Source organism: Lissotriton vulgaris, chromosome 8 (assembly GCF_964263255.1).
Source record: "Lissotriton vulgaris chromosome 8, aLisVul1.2, whole genome shotgun sequence".
Lineage (NCBI taxonomy): Eukaryota > Metazoa > Chordata > Amphibia > Caudata > Salamandridae > Lissotriton > Lissotriton vulgaris.
Window position 1 is genome coordinate 1,217,777,823 of NC_141696.1, and position 22,400 is coordinate 1,217,800,222.

The 22,400-nt window shown below is 43.7% G+C and overlaps 1 protein-coding gene across 7 annotated transcripts in view; it reads right to left on the minus strand.

Moving 5' to 3' along the window:
- NBEA (neurobeachin) overlaps positions 1 to 22,400 on the minus strand; it is a 1,820,918-nt gene that overhangs the window by 852,689 nt on the left and 945,829 nt on the right. For all 7 annotated transcript variants that reach the window (XM_086935110.1, XM_086935108.1, XM_086935109.1 and 4 more), the window contains one exon: positions 19,096 to 19,262. In XM_086935110.1, coding sequence (XP_086791236.1) covers positions 19,096 to 19,262 — 167 coding nt within the window. The remainder of the gene's footprint in view (positions 1 to 19,095; positions 19,263 to 22,400) is intronic.

Here is a 22,400-nt window from a genome sequence, read left to right on the forward strand (position 1 = left end):
CCACTACTGGAGGTGCCCGTGCATCTTTCCAAGCTTGGGCCACATCCCTCTTGGCTACGGTGAGGTCCAACATCAGCAGATGTATTTTGTATATGTTGCCCTCTACCCCTTCTAGAACATGCAGAAGACCTAGTTGTGGGGTACGCGGAAGTTCCCATCCCAATACCTCAGACAAACAGTCCCACACCCCTTTCCAGAACCTAACCAACACACTACAGCTCCACACCGTGTGGAGTAGGGTGCCTGTATTCCTATTCTTGGCTTGATCCATATTCTTGGCTCTCCAGGCGAGATCATCTTCCAGCAGAACACCTTCACAGATGTTTTCTGTTTGCAGTGCTTCTTGAAAATTGTTCTGCAGCAACACCTCAAAGACTTCCCTTGCATCTCTTTACATTATTTGACCTCTCCCTGAGGTAGCAGGCTAGTGATACCTATGGAGCATTAGATATTAGTTGGTTCGACTGTGGGTCACTGTTGGGGGCCCTGTTCTGTCCTCTGCGCCTACGTACTGGGACTCTGTCACACTCTCCAATTGTACACCAACAACGTAATCTTTGAACTCCACAATGTTATATGCAGATCCTGTCTGAACTTTCGTTTCTTATCAGTGTCTTGATTTGTAAGCATTAACAACTGCTGAAAGACATCTGACCAAGGCCAGTCTTATGACAATTCTTTTAGCTCTAACAAGATACAGGTACTGTGCATATTGAATGGTTACCACAGTGCATCAGTTGCTACTGTAAAACGTGTATATCCCTAACTTTGTGTAGAATGTTACCATTAATGTAAAATCCTTTTAAATGACAAAAACATATGCATTTTAAGCTGATATAGGTGTAGAGAGAAAAAGTAGTCTTCTGTTCTGTTTAGTAAGTCACTTGTGAGAGACTACAAAAAATCTGCAAGAACCTTCCTTTCACAAGATTAGCTTTGTAAACATAAACCGACGATGCCTCATATTTGCCTCCTCTCATACCACCATCCTCCATCCATCCTCTTTGCTGTTGGTTCTGAACGAAGTCTTGGATGAGTTTGGTGCTGTTGACAGGTGCTATATCGTTCTCTAAAATATGCAAGATAAGCAAATGTGCAAAATGTGTTTTGAAATGGTATAGTTGTACTGATGCATGGAGTCACAATTGATGAATTGATAGGATTGCTTCTGAAACTAAATGTTTAGGTCATTTAGATGTCTAGATTATGCCATGAGTGAGATAGACTACAGTTTCATGCTGTACACCATTCATTTTAAATGGAAGCGGTTTCTATGTTCTGTTCAACTTGCGCCATCTCGCCCACCCCCTGCCCCCCAATCAGTGACTTGCTTCAAACCCATCTTACCTCTTCTTACGGAGAAAACTGAGAACATGATGTAGATCATATTGTGTCTGATAATATTGTGAATCATACTTCTATGGTGTACCCAAAGTATCATTTTCAAGGACTACTGCAGGAAATTCCATTCCATTGCTAAAGAAATGCTTCATTTGTGTTGCCCAATTTACGGAGTGCAGTTGCTGAGGAAGCAATGGAAGATTTATCTTACCTTAACACATGTGCTAGTCTTCAATTGATTATGTAAGTGCTAAATATTACGTTGTTTCTGATTTGTCAAATGCAACCCTCACCATGGTCATGCTATGCAGAATTTGCTGAATCTATTAATAGAATTGTGTGTATTGCTATATAACCTGCTGTGCTCTAGTAGTTGAAGCGTTTTGTCTCTTTTTGGCATTTTGCTAATTATTTGGACCATGCACTCTCTGCGAGCTCTTTGGGGATACTTTTCAGATGTCCTAATTTGCTATCAGTACTCTTTAAGAGCTTGGCATTTAGAATTTTCATTTAGAACATGCCTACCTGAGTTTGTGATGTTGCATTATTCCCTGTACTCTGCTCATCTAAGATGATTGTTGCCTGTACTCCTTTGGACTGCCTTTAAACTTTTCTGTAATAAATTCCTTTTACCTGTTTTTGATCTAGAACTCAGTCCTTTATGCTACTATATTTGTTATTGTTTAACTCTGCTAGATTGTTGCTTCGCTGACGAGGATTGCAGTCTCTAAATGACAGATCAAACCAGAATTCCAGAGCCAAAATAATATGGGTTCTACACTGTCCCCACAGCAACAATCAGATCCAGAGGTTAGTGGTAACGAGTTTGACAACTGCCCAGACCAAACTCCCAAAGAAACTCATTAAAAGGCTGCAAAGATTCCGATCCGAGGTGGTCAGACAGTGCTTTTATGTACATGGAACATCATTAAACCGGTCAAATACAATTACACTAGCTCACAGTGGACGTGATTATTAAGATTTAAAACTTCTGCACTGTTACAGGGGCCGTTTGAGGAAAAGCAGTAAAAGACCTTCAAAAACCTACGCCTCAACCCACTGCTACACAAATCTGCGCTTGTCAACAGAAAAATCTCCGAGCCAATCTAAACTTTAAAATGGCTAAAACGTGGAGGAAGATTTATTGGAACCCAAGGCCCCAAGACTGCAGAATGCACAGTCTCCAAGGCCTGATTACCTGCAGTTCAGAAAAGTTCTCACAAAATAACTGTTCTGAACCCACTTTAAATGAAATCCTAGCAAATGGGGACACTGGTTGAAGTATATCGGGCGAGGTCTCCCCTGGTGCCAACTGGATTTTAACTTCCACATAATGAAACTCAGACTCTCAGTCATCTGCAGTGCTATGTAGCATCTATAAAATGTAAATCCAGTACTTGTATAGCGCACAACTCACCCCTAAAGAGGTATCTCGGCGCTGGGGGCCATTGGGAAGATTAAGCTAGCTATTGCCCAGAGTCGCATGGTGCTGGGCAGACCCCTGCCGCTGGTGCCGGGGATCAAACCGTGATCCCCAGCATCCAGCGTCAGTCAGGGCCGGACTGGGAACCACAACCGGCCCTGGCAAAGTGCTCGGCCGGCCTCCCCTCCCCACTCGGGGGAGTTGGAGGTGTTGCCGAGCTCTTTGCCGGGGCCGGTTTTTGGCCGATTTCGGTACAGGGACGATTTTGCAGCTATGCTGCAAAAACGGCCCTGTAACAAAAACGGCACCCAGGGGCCCAAAAGCGCCCCCCACCAGTGCGGCGCACCGGGGGATTGCCCGGTGCCCGCTATGGCCAGTCCGGCCCTGGCGTCAGTCGCCCTGGCGGCGGTGCCACATCTCTCCTCTAAGGCATAAGACAGTGCCGTATAAAACTCATGACAAAAGCACTGCCTTTTAATTGAGCACCTTTGGTGTGGACAGGTTTAGCAGGAGTCTAGACACAGGAGAGTTGAAATAAAAGTGGTTCAAGAGGAAGAAAATAGGGGACCACACAAAACAGATCAATTCCTAGCAACAAAAAAAAGAGTTTGCATCTAAGATGCAAAAATAAAGCGTCATGTTTACAAAGACAGAAGTAAGATCCCAACATTCACTGGCCAGAAAAATTATTAACTGTGACAGACTGAAGAGAATCCTATTTGGAGAGGATAAATAAATGTGTCTGGTAACACTCTAAACCACAGCCTCAAATAAATCATTGTTGTGATGACTGAAATGCTGATTGCCACCCTGCACATTTGACAGCAGCACTCGGCTTCCCTACTTTAATTTCTAGATCCTTCCCCACTGGTAGGCCCACCAATAAACCTATTATTATGAAAACAAATCTTTCTGTAAATGAGTCGGCCCCTTTGACACGCCATTTGCCACTCAATGATTCATTTTAGGAACTGTTTCTACCTAAACAAGTTTCATCGTTGGCATGTTGTGCAATATGCTCATGACAGAGTTTCAGAAATAATTCACTCTAATGACAGCCCTTCATAACACCAAAGGGAAAACATTTCAAGGAGAAGGCAATTACGCATCTTCATAGAGTATGGGATCAAATATACCCAACTAGCATCACTGTCTGTTTCCTTCCTGTCTGTTCCTTCCTTTGATATTTTTAATAAGAGGTGCAGAGTAAGCCGACATATTTACTTAACAAAAAACACTGATTTTAAAATACTGTATGCTAGAAATCTATCTTCCGTGTAACAGAATGCTAATTCTAAGCATTCAAGAGAATAAAATTCTTTCTTCAAATCTTTATTTTCTTGATAATTTACTTCTTTTCCCCACAAATAAACTCTTGGAAGAATTGCCCTGCTGTAATGGGAGGAATACATACCACAAGTGGTATTGCATTAGCCCTGAAAAAAGGGCATTATTTCATCATTCTAAATTACTCTCATCTTCAGAATCAGTTTCTTCTATAGCTAAAAAAAAACCTGCTTTGAGCAGGACAGAACAAGAGACCTACCAACTGGAACAATTATCCTCTGTGTAGGAGGCCTACTGGACAAACATACATTGCTCCAACAGCAAAATGACAGATCATCTTTGAATTTTTGGTGGTCCAGTTGCTGGATCACCTATCCTCTGCGGTAAGTGCTGGACGGGATGGGATCCTATCTGCACCTCGTTGTTTTATTGGTAGACAAGCTCACGGCTAAACCTGGGGCGATGATTTCATGTTGTCCGTCCACACTGGTGTAACAAGGTGATGTCCGGCATTGGGTTTCACTTTCTCTATCTGGTCACACTCAATTAACCCATGATCTTACTTCTACTGTCAGTTGGTTTTCCTGCTTGCCCTTTGCTCCCACGGAAATCCATTTTCTAATAAGTGGCCTATCTTATTTTGAATTACAGTAGAGTTACACATAGAGGAAGAACCTACCTTTGAGTATCAATATATTAATCAGCACCACATTGGTCACTTCCTAAAGTATATTTTGGCTAAGAAAATCCAGGCATTGATAAGGCTTCAGTTAGCGACATACCCAGTCAAGAGATGCCTACAGACATACACTGCAAATGTTACAACAAAATGAAGTCGTCTTTTCAAACTTTGAATAGTCAATCTGTTTTCCTGAGAATTTAAATAACATTGTGAGTGGTGTAATAGGATTTTTGATTCCTTTGGTTGCCACTGGTAAATAGGTGGCTAAAATAACCCTCTAAAATAGTTTGACTCTTAAAAGGCGAGTTTAACCATGGCAGAGTAATGAAGTTTTTAGTTCTCGTTAATTACTCTATTGACAGATGCATATAATATAGCAACTAGCAAGCTCACTGCATTAGATGTTGGCATATATTATTTCTGCACCTAAAAGTCCAATAAAAGTTCACGAACTGTGACAATGCTAAACTATTTTCAAAGTAATGTAAATTGGTGCATAGCTGTCCCGCAGAGTGCCGTACCTATGTGCCGTTTTAGGTTTAAAGAACCTAAAGTAAAATAAGCACTAAACATTAATGACGCAAATTATGTTGTTTGCTACTTATGTTCATTGTCAAATATGCTTTCAGCATGGCCAAACTATGATGGCCCTGGGCTAACTGTGTTTTGATTGCACATTTATTATCTCTTAACCCTACCCTTTGAAAATTGTTGTCAGGCTACTGAGCACTGAAGGACAAGTTACTTACCATCAGAAACACCTTATCTGGTAGAGCCATGATCTAGTCGCAGACTCCTTACTTACCTTAGAACTTCGAGGCTGGATCAGGAAGATTTTGATAGCAGTAGACCTGCACACCGATAGGTAGAGTCAGCCGACTCTGCATGATGTAGCAGGTGTCGGGTTTGTCGTCGTAGTGAACTCTGTGTCGTCTTCATAGGCACCACCTCAGCAAGCGGTCATCAGTACTTTTCATGACTTTGAATGCCAGTTACGTGGAGCCATGAAGTGACTGACCATGGTGAGCTAAAACCCAACTAGGGCCCTGAAGGGGAAGAACCCTAACACTAACAACTGATCCGCAGTGCGGCGAGGATTGGTGCGTTGGTAAGGAATCTGTGGCTAGATCATATCTCTACCAGATGAGGCGTTACCTAAGGTAAGTAACTCGACCATCTGATAGAGACATCTAGGCGCAGATTCCCTATCTTAGATCAGATAACCAAGCAATACCATCCCAGTAGGAGGGACTGCGGAAAAGTATTAGACCAGAATGTCCTGTAGAACTGAACAGCTGAAGTGGCCTTTCCTATGGACCTGATTATTTAGACAATTTTTGGCAAACCTGTGCAGGGATGCCCACATAGTCGCCTGGTAGATGTCGAGGACAGGAACACAATGCTGAAGAGCTGTGGTAGCCGCCGTAGCTCTGGCAGAATGAGCCCAGAGAACTTCAGGAGGCTGTTTCTTTGTCAAAGCATAACAGAGTTTCATGCAGAGGATAATCCAACGAGAAATGGTCCTCTTCTGCACAGCACAACCCTTCTTTGCTCCAATGTACCCTACAAAGAGTTGCTCATCCTCCCAGAACTCTTTAGTGTCATCAAGATAGTACAATAACTCTCTTTTTGGGTTCAGGCTGTCTTCTTCCTCAGGAAGATGTGGAGAAGCATAGAAGTCGGCAAGAAAGATTGCCCTAGATGGAAAGATGTCTCCATCTTAGGCAAAATAGAAGCCCTAGTCTGGAGCACAACGTTGTCTGGAAAGACGGTCAGGTAAGGAGGCTGAGAAGATGGAGCCTGCAATTCGTTCACCCTCCAGGCAGAAGGTATTGCCACTAAGAAGGCTTTTTTGATGGAAAGCAGCCGGAGGGGGCAATTATGCAGTGGCTCGTAAGGTGCACACATCAAATAGGTGAGAACCAGGTTAAGGTCCACTGGGGCATGATAAATGGTGAGGGGGAAAACAAATGTGTAAGCCCCTTCAAGAATCAATGTACAAATCAGAGATTTAAAAAGGGACGGTTAAGCTGGCAACCGTAGAAAAGCAGACAGGGCTGAAAGATAACCCTTCGAGTACCAAGAGCAGAACCCTGCTGGGCCAAAGAAAGAATGAAAAAAAGAATGTCAGAGAGGGAGGCAGACAGGGGGTCAACAGACTGTTCTGCACAATATTTACAAAATGTTTGCCATCGCCAGCTGTGTACTACTTAGTGGAGGGACGCCCGGATGCCAGAATAACTTCACAGACTTCAGGAGAAAGGCCAAAAGCTGTCAACTATCACTGCTCAATCTCCATGCAGGGAGGCAGAGAGTGGACAGGTTGAGGTGGAGGACCCTCCCCTGCTGCTGCAACAGAAGATCCTCCCGAAGGGGCAGCCTGATCGGAGTATCGAAGCACAGCAGAAGCTCAGGATAGCAAACTCCCCATGCCTAGCCCGGAACCATAAGGATGAGTTGGGCCCGGTCCCTCCTGATCTTCTTGAGCACTCTGGACAGGAGTGGTATGGACGAAAAGGCATATAAGAGGCCTGTGCTCCACTCAAGATGAAAAGAGTCACCAAGAGCGGGCCACCTTAGAAACTCCAGTGTGCAAAACTGATGATATTGCGCGTTCTCTTTGGAGGTAAACAGATCTAACCAAGCCTCTCCCCACTGCTGTAAGAGACCTTGTGCCACCTCCGGATGGTGACTTTATTCGAGATCTACAAGGGACCCACACTGAATTGGTTTGTCCTGGTGTTCAGGGAACCAGCCAGGTGTTGAAACACCAGGAACATTCCCTGCTGTTCCAGCCAAGTCCAGCGGTGCAGGGCATCCTGACTAAGGTTCCACAACCCCACCTTGTTTGTTGCAGTACTACATAGCGGTGGTGTTGTCTGTGAACACCTGAACTAGCCTTCCCATGAGAGTTGGTAAGAAGGCTTTCAGTGGTACAAAAGGGGATGATGGACGGAGCGTTTGAGCAAATCAAACACTCACCCCAGTCAACTGATCTGGGTTTAATCCATCACCATTCTTTAGCTCACTCAGCCACCCCAGTTCAGACATGGCCATATGCAAATCAGTCTGACCCTGTTCCTCATGGGAACAGTCCAGCCCGAACTGCCAAGCCATGTCTTCCCTGGACCGGAAACAAGCATCCTGGGACCGGTTTCGGATTCATAATCCTCATCAGCCAGGCTATCTTGAATCCAGTAACCAAGTGAGCAAGGGACTCACGTCTGTGCCAAACAAATTGCTTGAAGCTCCAGTAACTTTATGTGGAGCCCAGCTTCCACCAAGTCCTCTGATCTCCACCTCTAACAGGTGGCCGCCCCATCCCAGAAGTGACACATCTGTCACCACTGAAAGATCGGTTGGGGAAGTGAGAAGGGTCTGCCTCTGACCCAATCATTGTTTGTCAGCCACCACTGCAGATCTTTCATAGTGCCCGCCGAGATCTGGACTAGGTTGGCGAGATTTCCCCAATGCTGTGCCTATTGAAACTGCAGGTTCCACTACAGAGCCTGTTTGTGTTATCTGGCATGATCCACCAGTAGGATGCAAGAGGCATGAGAACCAGCAAGCCTCAGAGTCAGTCTAACTGAGATCTAGAATAGAAGCTGAACCATCGGTATCATAGCCTGAATATCCTGGACTAGCCGCTTGGGAGGATAGGCTCTAAACTGCACTGTGTCCATAACGGCTCTGATCAAGGGGAGCATCTAAGAGGGAGTCAGGTGTGACTTCAGTATGCTGACAGTGAACCCCATTGAGTGCAGGAGGTTCACCATAGTCTGGAGATGGGAGAAGACTGCTTGGGGTGAGCCTACCTTCAACAACCAGTCATCGAGGTAGGGGAAGCCTGGAAACCCTGACCTCTGCAGATGAATTGCGATCCCTGTAATCACCTTGGTGAACAGCTGAGGGGCACTGGTGAGGCCGAAGGGAAGCAGTGTAAACTGAAAGTTCTTGTGGCTCACCGTAAACTGCAGGTAGGGATGATGGGCAGACAGGACGGGAATATGGAAATCTGCGTTCTGCAAATCCAATGCTACCATCCAGTCTCCCAGGTCCAGAGCAGACAGGACCTGAGCAAGAGTAAGTATCTTGAACTTTTCTTTTCTGAGGAAGTAGTTGAGGGCTCTGAGGTCGAGGATAGGAGGAAGGCCTTTGGCCTTCTTTAGAACCAGGAAATAGAGGGAATAACAGCCACTACCTATTTCTGACCCGGGAACCCTCTCTGTAGCTCCCTTGGAGGCTAAGAGAGTTTTGACTTCCTTGCGAAGTAAAATAAGGCGATCCTCCATCAACCAATCATACGTTGGAACCATGGAGGGAGGGCAGTTTCAAAGAGGAGGCAGTAGCCCATTCAGACTATTTGCAAAACCCACCTGTCCAAGGTGTTGTCTGGCCAGTGGTGGAGGTGACCGTATACGCTGCCACCAATTGGATGTCCATGAGCTGGTAGGATCAGACTAGGAAGGTTTGAAAGCGGAGGAGGAGGGTTTTGTGCCTGACCTGACTTCTGGCCTCCGATTCAAGGGGCCGGGGTGAACCGCGCACATCACCACGCAGAGATTGCTGAACTTGCACAGTCCTCTGGCTTGGATAGGCCTGGCACTGTTGGAAACCCCTTCCGTAGACACGAAAGGAGCGAAAGGAGGATGCAGGCCGGGATGACACTGAGAGGCCTAAGGACTTGGTCACAGCCCTCAACTCCTTAAAACACTCAAGCGCCGCATCTGCTCTGTCTCCAAAGAGATGCAGGATCCATCTAAAGGCATGTCCATGAGGTTGGCTTGGACATCCTAGGAAAAGCCAGACGTTCTAAGCCAGGCGTGGTGCCTAACAGCCACCATTGAGGAAATTGCTCTGCCCAGCATGTCTGTCGTGTCTAAACCACAGCGTATGGCAAACTTTACTGCATCTTTCCCGCCTGCAACACCTTGGAAGAGGACAGCCCGGGCCTCTTTTGTATGTATGTATTGTATTGGTACACTTCTATAGCGCATGTCTGTCACCCGACGGGTATCCTGGCGCTTTGACTAAAAGAAGCCTGCTTCGCACCATGCTGACTTAAGAACTAAAGTGATCCAGCCCTAGGAAAGAGATCTGTTTTTAAATTTTTCTTAAAGGAATTTAGATCATTCATGCTTCTCAGTCCTAGCGGAAGAGTGTTCCATAGTCTGGCTGCCGTAAAGCTGAAAGAACGACCGCCCAATCGCGATCTCAGAACTTTAGGCACCACAGCAAGGTAAGCAGAAGCCGAACGAAGGGATCTGGACGGAGTGTACCAATGAAACATATTCTGAAGTGGCGCTGGGCCTTGTCCATGAAGGGCCCTGAATACAATACATAAAGATTTAAAATCGATCCGCTGAAGGACCGGTAACCAGTGAAGGTCTCTTAGTGCCTGAGAAGAAGAGTCAAGGCGGCGACGAGCCAGCGCTAATTTGGCTGCGAGATTCTGCACCCGTTGCAGTTTTCCTGTCAGAGTAGATGGTGCTCCAAGAAATAGAGCATTGCAGTAGTCCAAGCGACTTACTATAATGCTCCTCACCACCTCTGGCCTACTATTCATGGGAAGCATCGGAAGGACCTTTCTTAGCATGCTAAGCAGTCCCATACAAGTGCTCACAGTTTTATTGACGGCTGCGTCCAGTTGGAGATTGGACCCAAACATCACTCCCAGATTACGGACCGAGGTGGTAGACATAGTCGTGCTCTGGAAGGAAGGTGGCCAAAAGTCCGGCGGGAGAGGTCTAGGGACGCGGTCTGTAGTGCAGTGTAAGACTTCTGTCTTAGAGCTGTTGAACTGCAGCGAATTCTGATTCAGCCAGTCCGCAGTTGCGAGCATACAACGGTGGAAGGTGTCTAACGCCACTGCTTCCTTGCCCTCAAGCGAGAAGACAAGTTGAGTGTCATCCGCGTAATTCGTCACCGCTATGCCGAAAGATCTAATCAACGCAACCAGGGGCCGCAAGTACAGGTTGAAGAGGATAGGGCTGATGGTCGACCCTTGTGGAATACCTTGCTCCACTCTTCTGATGTTAGATTTGAACGGTGGCAATGACACTACCTGGTGACGATTTCCAAGGTATGATGTCAGCCACTTCAGGGCATGGCCTGTCACCCCTACTTCCTCTAATCTTTTAATCAGAATTGCATGACTGACAGTATCGAACGCGGCCGACGTATCGAGCTAAAAAGGCTGCTCTTCCATGGCCGGCTCGCGTCCTGAGATCGTCTAACACAGTCACCAACGCTGATTCCGTCCCGTGGGCCGGTCTAAACCCAAACTGAGCCTCATCCAAGAAGGACCCGGTCTCCAGGTTCTTAGACAGATGTTTTGTAACCCACTTTTCCAGAATCTTTATTGGAAACGGGAGCAGGGAGATAGGTCGATAGTTTGCTGGGCAGGCCGGGTCCAAGGTGTCCTTTTTAAGAAGAGGGGATACCACTGCTAATTTCCAGCAGTCTGGTACCCGTGCTGAAACCAGGGACTGATCACAGATGGCAAACAGCGGGGGGAAAAGTTCTTCCCGGAACAGCTTCCAGTGTTTGTGTGGAAGCGGGTCCAAAGGTGATCCCGACGATACGCTGTGAGCCAAGGAACAGAATTCCTCAAAAGTTGGAGAAGGAAAACAGTCCAACCTGGCAGAGCTGGGGGTAGTTTCTATAGTGGGCCCGGGATGCATTCCAGTACATCTTTGAGGATTACCGCTAGGTGTAACGCCATGATTGTTCAGAATGGCTGCGATTTTGTCCTCAAAGGCCTGTGCCAGTGAATCGCGCAGAGACTGAGATGCAGAGATAGCATTAGCCGCACTAGCAGGGCATGACAGGCCCTACACAATCTTAAAAAAGGTCTGTGATTTGCTTACTGCCACCCGCAAAGACTCTTCCAAAAACCTGGCCTTCGTACATTTAATCTGTGCTTTATAGATGGACAGGGCCTGTTTGTAGAGAGCCCGATCTGAGTCCAGGTAGTTCTTTCTCCAAGTACGCTCGGCCCGCTAACATTGGAGTTTAAGTTGAAACAGCTCCTCGGAGAACCATGGCATCGCCGGGGTAGGCCTGTTTCTGATTTTCTGTAAGGGGGCCAAGGAATCTAGGGAGGACACAATCCGTTGGTCTTTTGGACTTGTGGCAGCACCTGTGCAACCATTTCTCATGTGAATAACAGTCCAAGATTCATCCAGTGTTTACTGACCTAAATGGAAGGCTGGTGGAAGAGAAGATCTTCTTACCAAAGCTGTCCAGCCTTTTGGATTCCCTATCCGGGGGGTGCGGAAGAGAATGCGCCACGTGAAGTAGAGGTTTGGACGACCAGGCTCTTCGGGTTTGGGTGATTGAAGAGGAAAGCTGGCTCACGGGGTGCAAGGCGAAAGTTCTGTTCACAGAATCCCCTGTGCTGGGCTTGGACCAGGTGCCCAGAAGAACCTCTGTCAAGGACTTGTTAAACGGCAGCAAGAGTTCTGAGGTGGAGACACCAGGCTGCAGGACCTCCGTCAAGATATTGGTCTTGAATGCTATTGTAGGAAGCTGCCCTCCTCCATGGCCTTATTATGGGGAGAGAGCATGCCAGGCTCTGGGGAGGTGTCCAAGCCACAGCCATCACCCAGGTCCTCGTACCATCTGGTTCTTCATTGAAAAGCAGGATTTCAAAGGGATACGGCTGCCCCTCCCAATCCTCATCCAATCCCAGCCCTTCAGAATAAGGCACAGAATACAACATGGACCCCAACGGCTCAGTTGGCATCAGTGGCCGCCCAGCCGGCTCCGTCTCATCCAGAATAAGGATAGGGGAGGCACCGGTGATGCATAGGGTCTCGGTGTCGGGGAAGGCTGCTTAGGAGGTACGTCTGATGTCAGTCTGGATCTGGGAATGGACCCAAGAGGAGCCCTGGAAGCAGGAGCCGGTGGCGCGGAACCCAAGGAATTTCCTTCAGATGAACCTGCGGGGCCTGAATGCACGCCATCATGATAAGGCAGCCCAAATATGGCGTACATGGCATCATAAAAGATTTTTACCTAGGCGGAGGACAATCCCGGCCCCGGAAAGGGTGGGAAAAACTGAGCTGAACCAGACACCCGCTCCAGTGAGCAGGGCCTTGAACTCGGAGACTCCACCATCTCATTGGGTGAAGAACAGGGCGAAGTCAAAGTATGCTTCCAATTCTTATGATTTTGATGGTGCTTCTTACCTGACTTGGACGACTTTGATTGAGAGGAAGAAGACTTGGAATGGTGCTCGTACCTTCCTCTCGGTTGAGACCAGGAGCGGGAACAAGAACCCTTGGGAGATCTAAGAGGTGCCGGATGCCAGGCCGCCAGCAGCTTTAGGGACTGCTCCCTCAAAGCGCTCAGCGTCATGACCCGGCAGTCGGAGCTTGACTTCAGGTCATGTTCATGCTCCAGGCAGCAAAGACACAAGAGGTAGGGGTCCATAACAGACATTGTGCAGTGACAGGCACTACATGGTTTTGAACCCCGAGGTCTTCTTACGTGACACACCTACAGACAGTGAATAGTCGACAAAAAGACAAATAAATCTGTCAAAAGTGACAGGGGTAGCTCTCTTCGATGGATATGCGCTGGCTGACATGGAAAGATAAGAACAGAGGTCAGCGTGCAGAGGTGTTACCTATATACACAATGCAGAAGTCACGACAGCGACAAATCCAATGCCCAAGACGTCACACGGAGTTGACCAACACCACCCATCAACGTGCAGGGGTACTGCTATCAAAATCTTCTGGATCCATCCCGATGCTTGGAAGTTCTAAGGTAAGGAATCTGCGGCTAGATGTCTTTATCAGATTTGGAGTTTGGACTGCATTATGTTGTAGATAGTGGTAACTTTTATTTGAATAACAAAATAAGACCAAATATTAAAAAGATATTTTTTTTATATTTATTTGTATTGCCTACTCCACAAAACCTAATTGCATTTCGGCGGTAGTAAAACCACCATTCCAGGGACCGGACTGTGTTAACAATGGCAAACCCAGCCTTTGATTGCTGAAAGGAGTTTTAGATACATAAATTAACACAAATGTTGTCCCAAGTGCTAAGAATCAGCTGAATTAATGCTGCTACAGAGAAATAGCAGTTACAGATATTTCTGCAAAGAACTTGCTACAGGTAAAGAGAAATATAAAGCAGTTAAAGACACAGCTAGAGTATAAATGAAGTAGTTCCAATTAGTCACAAAGAGAAGGACTAGAGTGGCTTGTGTAGAGGGGTGGCATGTGTGCTAGCTCTGGAACGCTGAAGTATACAAAAAAGTGATGAATGGAATGTTTGAATTAATCTCAGTCACCAGTAATTACTCAATCTATCAATACTTTGCATACCATGTCACCAAAGTTTGGACCCAGCTATTGAAAACCTATGAAATTCACTGAAAAAAACATAGGTTTCACACCAGTTATAGTTAGGAATTAGCATTTTAAAAACCTATTAAATTCACTGAAAAAACATAGGTTTCACACCAGTTATAGATAGCTGGAAATTTTACTGACATAAAACCATTGAAATTCCCACATTATAGTTAGTTGGACTCACTATAACTTGCGCGCCTGCAATGCACTGCTGATGACGTCACATATTACATCACTCATTACATGGTCAGTGACATCACTCATGACATCACTGATGACACCATCCAGTGAATGTGTGTCTTTCTGAAAAATAAATATGTTTTATATATGTATTTGTAAAGGTCTCCTGGGCAAAATGACGAAGAGTGGAGCAAAATATTCGTGCCAATTGAAAGTGCTTTATTAGTCACCCAGCCAGTCTGCCATAAGGCGTTTCGACCCCACTCGGGTCTTGATCACATGATGCGTTGCTATGGGAAGAGGCGGCATATAAAGTACAAAAGACAGGAAGTGACATCGCCATAGTGCAAATCTCATCATGGAAAGCAACAAGTTACTTTACAGCAGCTATAGAGATCGTATTGTGCAAATTAGAATACAAGAGTCACTGTAAGTGCCATTCAAAATAAATATATAAATATAAATAGAATAAATAACTTTGTATTATAAAAATATATGAAGTCATAATATTTTTTCATACAAGGCACACACAAAATCTGATGGTTGATACATTATTTACATGCGCTAGACGCCCTTATGAACTCCTAGATCTCAATTCGATAATAAACTCATTTATTTGTGTAAAGGGTGATAACTCTTAAAAAATGATATGTATTAATTATGGACAACCTTTCTACTCAATTGGCTTTCTGTTATTTATAGTTGCTTAAAACCATGTGTTTATATATATATATATATGTAAATACACAAATATACACCAGCAAGACCATACCATCCTGGATCTTTGCTGAATTGGTAACTGCACAAAAACATGCACGGTGAGTGAGCGCACACGTCTTCTCCTTAAATGAGTTGTGCCCTCCTAAGTATATGTATTAGAAAGCTAATGACCAGTGATAGAGTTATAATTTACAGGACTCAGTGTGTCCAACCAAACAGAAAAAGGGGACATTAGCACTCTAGCTATATGCATGATAAAACAAACAATTATTGCCTACCAGTTAATCTTTTTCGCCCTGAGAGACAAAGGAAGGTAAGCTAATTAAAACGAGAAATCACCATGATCATAAATCACTCCACTTGAAACATAATATGCATCATAAATCAAGGAGACATGGCCAACCATTAGGGTAAGCTCATGTTCTGATACTCCACCCTTGGGTTTTTTCTTTGATCACGTGATACAAGCTAACAGAACAGTACTTATGTATTAACGTATATCAAGTGACCATATCACAGATGCAACTCTACTTCTAGCCCGCCCAAGACTGCAATTAAGTTATAATATTTTTGCTTTATAGCGCCCACCCAGAACTCATCCAATTCGGCTTCTAGCCTGGTATATGCTTTAAGCCATTTCAAATGAATCAGTAAACAAACTATCCTTTTTCTTTACTGGACCTCTTCCTGTACATCACCCACCTTTATCTTCATAGAGCACATTTAGTGGGTTGTGATATGTGGAGTAAAATATTGTTTTCCCAAATGTATGTACTGAACTTTTCTGAAAAAGACATTAATATGTCATATGCAGTTTGGTGTACATTTGATCGGCTAATCTAATTTCTACTACTACGTGGTCAGGCCATAGGTCAGGTTTAACTTGGGTCTCATAAACACAGCATCTTCTTGTGAAGGTCAAACCCTGTGCTGCCACACTGACCCGCCAGGAAAGGCTCAGAAGTAACCGCCTTCTGACCTGCATCTGCAGGCCCCACAGTAATGTCTACACATTTTCATCACACCTCCTCATGCATCTGGTGCTACGTACATAGAGTGGACTAGAGGCAGGACCAATCTCCCTCCCTTCCTGCCCACAGACGTGCTCAAGCATAGTATTGGGAGGCAAGGACTACTGAATGAAGACGGGGACAAACATGAGGCCAAAAGACCATAAACATGTAAAGGCTATTAACTGAAGAACATAGGAGAGAGACTGGAGAATGTCCACTGAATGTAGAACATGGCTCAGAAGGATCACAGATGAGTTTCACACCACAACCACAGAGTACACATCTTTGCAGTGCATGAAACAGCAAAGACATAAAGGACGTATGTACAGACCAGGGTATAGGGAGGACAGAGCGCACTGGAAGAAGGACCACTGAGTGAGAAGTAGAGCATAGACTGTGAATGGAATGGTAGAGTGAGCGTCCAGACTGGGAAAGGGTCCACAGCATAGACGACAGTGTAGATAGACGACGGACCAACATATAAGCAACAGAGTAGAACATAGGACAAGTGACAGGGCAGACTGCGTTATGACCCACAGAGTGAGTGATGAAACACAGACTTGGCTAGAACGACGTAGTGATGGGCAGAGATCAATTTTCTCTGTTCCTTAATCTGCAATCCATATGCAAGTCTCCTCTGTCCATGACCAGTATACCTGTCTGCTGCCTTTGTTACACTATTGTTGATTTGACAGTCTGGTCGGACACTTATTTCACATTCAAAAGAGATTAGCAAAATAATCTATTGAATAACAGTTGATACAAAAAGAAGCCACTTTTTTCCACATATATGGCAAAATATGTTAATTTCTTTATTCCAAACTACAAATCTAGCAAGCTTCAAGCAATTATTAGCCATTTAAAAAAAAAGTTATTTAGTAGTTCTCAACAGTTTAGGTATTTTTAATACATATTTTGTCATTCATGTACTGAATTCAATATTGTTTATCCATTGTACAATGTCATTCGTGGAATCAGACACACCTTGAACATTTGAGTCACAAACACCTGGAACATCAATGTAGACAGCATGGAGAGCAGTACACCTAAAACTTTTCTTTTTGATTTTACCCTTCAGATGCAAGTTTTGCGCCCAAAACTGCCTCTCCAATCTCCACTAAACTCTAAAGACAATGTAGCAGCACTACACGGTTATGGTCTCCCAAAGCCAGCTAAAAGGTCCAACATGAAGAAAGCAATTACTTGCCACCTAACAACAGACAACAGGAACTCATTTGGGACACAGCGGTTCAATCGCTAGCCAATCAAATTGCTTATCTTTGACCAAACAAGCCACTGTCCCTAAAACATCACAGTACGTGGGAGTGATCATCTCATCCAAAAGCTTCCAACAAAATGCAAGGTATAAGACTGGAAATCGTGATTGTAAAAGTCCACTCCTGCTTACACCCTACATGTAATCCTCGGTTAAATACCTTGCACTTTTTTTACATAACCTACAAAATAGCAAAATGATAAAATAAAGGTGAAAAGACGTTAACACAAAAAAGAAAAAAAGGGATTAAGTATAGATAATGTATACATTGCGAATTAAACAATGCGCACCTTGAACTAAAGATATGCACACGGAATGCAAATCACCAAATATATACATTTTATATCATCTATTATATCAATGTATGCCGACACTAAAGCACCCACGTTTTTAATGATTATCTGAGTTCGTTTAAACTCCAAAGAAGTTACAGAAAATCTGTTAGCATGGGAGGTTACTTTAGAAGAAATCAAGGCTGAATTTCGTAAAATTAACAGAATCTAAGCATGAAGAGAAGAACATATTTTGCAACACATGGAAACCAACTAGTTTTACATTGAAGCCATGAACGTGAATATCTCGGAAAGAAAGTATCTTATATATACACCCAATGAGTAATTTGAATAGGCATGCATATACGGATGGATGTTGCTTATTTGATGATGGATCATTCAAATATATTTAAAGAATTACCAGGAACAATACGCAAACTTGTGATGTTATGCAGTGCATTACTGTTTCTTGCTTGTACAACTATGACTCAACACCAAAGTTATTTATCTTATTTTCACAGTTGTGTGGGTTTTCACTGTGTAACTTCCACTTGACAAGTTACAAATGGACCCCATTGGGTCTTACCTCTAGCATACAAACGATGTGGACATCAAAATAACGGTTATGGAGAAAAGTTCTTCCAGACCAGCCACCCTCTCCCTCTAATCTTCCGTTAGACTCAGTTTCCTTAGCTTTCCTGCCCCTCTCTCTAATTTCCCTTTTCTCAGCAGTCAGTCAAGTTTGAAGTGTCAGCAGATGTGTTCTTGCTCCTCTGCCATTACCACTTGTTCTAGGGATTCTCCAGTTTTAGTAGCTGGCATGTGGTGTCCTTAAACATCTTCAGTTATAAATAAGGCTTACGGTTTTCTGTTTTTATTGATTTTTACAGATACATTTATTTATCTGTAAAATGTGGATAAAAATGGAAATTAGGTAGTTTTATCAGTAATTCTAAATGCTGTCACTCATGAATGCCAGACTAATAGCTGTGTGGATTAACAGGTAAAGGGGTTAAAAAGAAAGGAAACTTAGTAATGAGGCTTGACCTTCAGTAGATATGCACAACGTTTATACTAAAATTTGAATGTTTTCATATAAGTGCATTGATTTATCACATGTTGGTGTTCGTATCAATGAAACCGGTCAGGCATTCAAGTATGAGTGTGCACTTTTCGGTTAAATAAATTTGAAAATATACTGGGTTCAGCTTCGCTTTTTCACGGAATCCAAAATAAATATGGATAGATACAGATAAAATGACCACAAAAAAAGTGGCTAAATACAGACTGGAATGTAAAAAAAAAATAATACCATAAAACTGAAAGACAGAAGAATAAAACACGTCTGAAAAAACACGTGGTCAAAACAAATTCTCCTTGTTTTTTTCATTATACAAGTACAATTACTGGTATAGGCAAAATATGTAGACACTTGAAACTGTATGCACTTCTGCCTTCCTAAAAAATTCCGTGTTGGAGCAGCTAATAAAATTAGAGAATCTTAATTATTATGCTTAAGATATAATTTACCTTTGAGAGATTGCTCCCCATGCTCCATGTTTATTTGTCAGAATATTCAGAATTTTCTGCTTCAGCTGATTAGCTGTAACGTGGTCTCTGTGCTTTGCAGCACTGATAAGATGGTCACACATCTTTTCCTCTTCTCTCCTGTCAGCTGCATACTGGGCACACTGAGACTGCAAAACCAGACAAAGAAAACATTAAGATAGAGAAGCAAAGAGTTTACTTACGTCTAGTGTTTATCTTGAAAGCTGTGCAGTGTTGTGCTCCTAAATGATAACACACAAACTTATTACAGGGCGGCACACAATGTGTGTGATGGGGTGGCAGCAAGAACCACAGTACAATAGAATATTATATATGGGGATGCTGCCTTTTCTGTTTGCAACCACATGTCAAACGTTTTATGTGGGCTAGTGTGGCCTGGTGGTTTGCTGCTGAGGGGATACACCCTTGCTTGTGATTGTTGTTGCTGAAGATTTAAAGGCAGAGCAAGTGCGGAAAAGCTGAGCTTATCTGGAGGAACAGTGTCAAGGCTGATTTGCAAGTGGCTGGGTCCAAATTGGAATTGTGTGGCGAGCAAAACCACAATGGGTTAAACCCAGATCTGTTACCGGGGTGATTGTTTGACAATGTTCAACATTCCATCCATCATCTTTTTGTTTTGCTGATCTGAAGATCAGCCATTTTTTTTGCTCCAATTTTTTTTAATATAAAGATCAGTCATGGCTGTGAGAAATAAGTTACGTAGTTGCTTGAATGCAAAGTCTTATTGACTTTCAAGTTGAGAAAAATGATGAAAGAGTATGATGTGAACAACTGCACAACTGGAATACACACGGAAGAAACACCTGAATACTATAAATGCTGAAGATGCTGGTCTGACCAAAACCAAACCTTCTCTTAATGCCTTTGTTTGACTTATTGAGAAATGCCTCCAAAAGGTCCATACCCAGCTGCACAGGAGAGAATTAACCAAACACCTGCAGACCTAATGAACCCAAGAAGATTAATAATCCTTCAAGTGAACAGAGCTGCAAGCACATTCTCATTTTCTATTAGGATGATTCTTGATCTGGGAGGCTTTCCCGACCGTACCTAAATGGAAACAAGACCATCCATTACTTTACAACTGGAACTGATGCCAATACTGACATCCCGCATATATCTAGGGTGTAAATGCCCCAGGTTCTGCCTTCATAGTGTGAGTAGAACCAGACGTTTCTAAATTTTCTTTGCAGGCTTTCAGCCACAGGATCCAGTATTTATAGTATGCGGTCATGGGCACACAGGCTGTGGTCTATCTTGAAACTCCTTGACGGTAACATTTGATGATCTTGTAACTTCGGTAACTTCCATGGTCCTTTGCAAACTGCCTTATCTCCTTGTACCTCAGTTCCTTCATTTCCAAAAACTGGGCCCTGTAAACACCAGGCTCAGTAGTATTCTCGAGCACTATATAAAAACTGATCAGGACATTTGCAAAAACCCCAGGGGGCGAAAATATGAAAGGATACCATGTACAATAGTGCAACCACTTCCAAAACATATCACCAAGTTTGTGGTGTTTGTCACAAGCAACTCCGTTAACACCAACATCCAACCGAACACACTGGGGACAAATACTTACATACGTCCAACATGCCCCAGATATGGCAAGTAGTCGTATGTCTTTGTCCCCAACAGAATGCACCACAGCCGCTTTGGAAGGGACACGTCTGCCCAGCCATAAGATCTGCAACCAAGTGAAAAGTTCCTCCTCCCCTGGCCATAAACACCAAAAAACTACACTAACAGTTGAATAAATAAGACCTAAACGCCTACCTAAAGTACAATCGATGTGAACCATGATCACAAACTGATTCAGACTTTGCTCTGTGATGGTAACTCTTGAACCAGGTGGAAAGTCACTGAACTGCCGAAAATGCAACATGGCCATACTATAGCATAATTTAGTATAACGTAACATAACAAACGAACAGGATAGAACTGAATCATGAATTGATGCGGACAAATGAGACAGCATTTAGCAAAGAAACATGCAGGCAGGAATCACATTTCTATACGAAATTTTGCCTTGTCAGATATCTATGCAATTAAATGCAGGATTGGAATGGGTTGCTTGTTGTGGGGTGATTTTAGCTTGTATTAATAATACTGTCAATGTTCAATAAACAAGAAAAGTAAGCAATATGTTTATGTTTTACTAAAAGCTATTCTATCTAGTAAAGTGAATCCTATGTGCCACGTAAGCGGTGTGGAGGTAAAGACTCTGGCATCCCACAGAGGGTTAACTCATTTTTAACGCAAACTACCTTTTTCTGTACAGCCAAGCGCCAATTAGCACAAGGAGGCGCTTCTCTAATGAGGTTCATATTTCAACAGCTCATTGGATGTGAAATTAAATTTCCATTTTTCTTTCCTGAACAATTAAAGTCAAAATGAACGTGGGCCGCAAAGATGCCATTTCACAGAGCCCTCTAATAGCGCAAAAATTAGTCTCCCCCTCAAGAACAAATGAAACAGAATTTATGAGCGCGTGGCTTGATATGAAAATGAGACAGTGCACTGTCTGCTGCACTTCAAATAAAGCTTTGGAAGAAAGAAAAGTGGCAGTCGAAGGGCAATCTGCCATGTCTGGACTAGTAAATCACCCACCTCTCTTTCCACAGTGAACGATGATTAGAGCGTGGTATCTAAACAGAACACTTCCAGTGAAACATAATATATAAATACTAAAACGCTTAAATGGAAGTCATTTTGCAATTGAGCGAAAAGTGCCAGATAGCAAATAAATATTTTTCAATTGGAGTGAGACGTTCATTGAGATGGGAGGGGCTGTAGCGACCACGTGTCAAGGCCAGGCACAGGTTCATTTGTTCATTTTCGACATTTCAGGCACGCCTTGCTCAAATTAGGGAATAATAAAGCATTGCACGAGGAAGTGGAAAGGCACTTCAAGTCTCCAGTTTCCTTGACGCCTCGTCGTAAATATACTCTGCTATTACAATGAATCAATTCGGATTTCGATTTCAGTGGGTCAATACGGCCTGCTTCACAAAGAGTTACAAACTGCTTCAAAGCATCATGCTGCCATGTTGGCCAATAAATCAGTGATTTGATGTTTGTAATTAAGTAGGACAAGGCGTGAATGGAAACAAACAAAAGGACAGACTGCCACTCAAAATAACTGTCGAAGGACAGTCTTAGGGGGAGGAGTGATGTGAAACAATGTTTGCGCATATTCAAAAGTAGTCCCATCACTTAAAAAGTGCAAACAACATGGAAGAATTGTCAAGATTTAGAATTGTGAC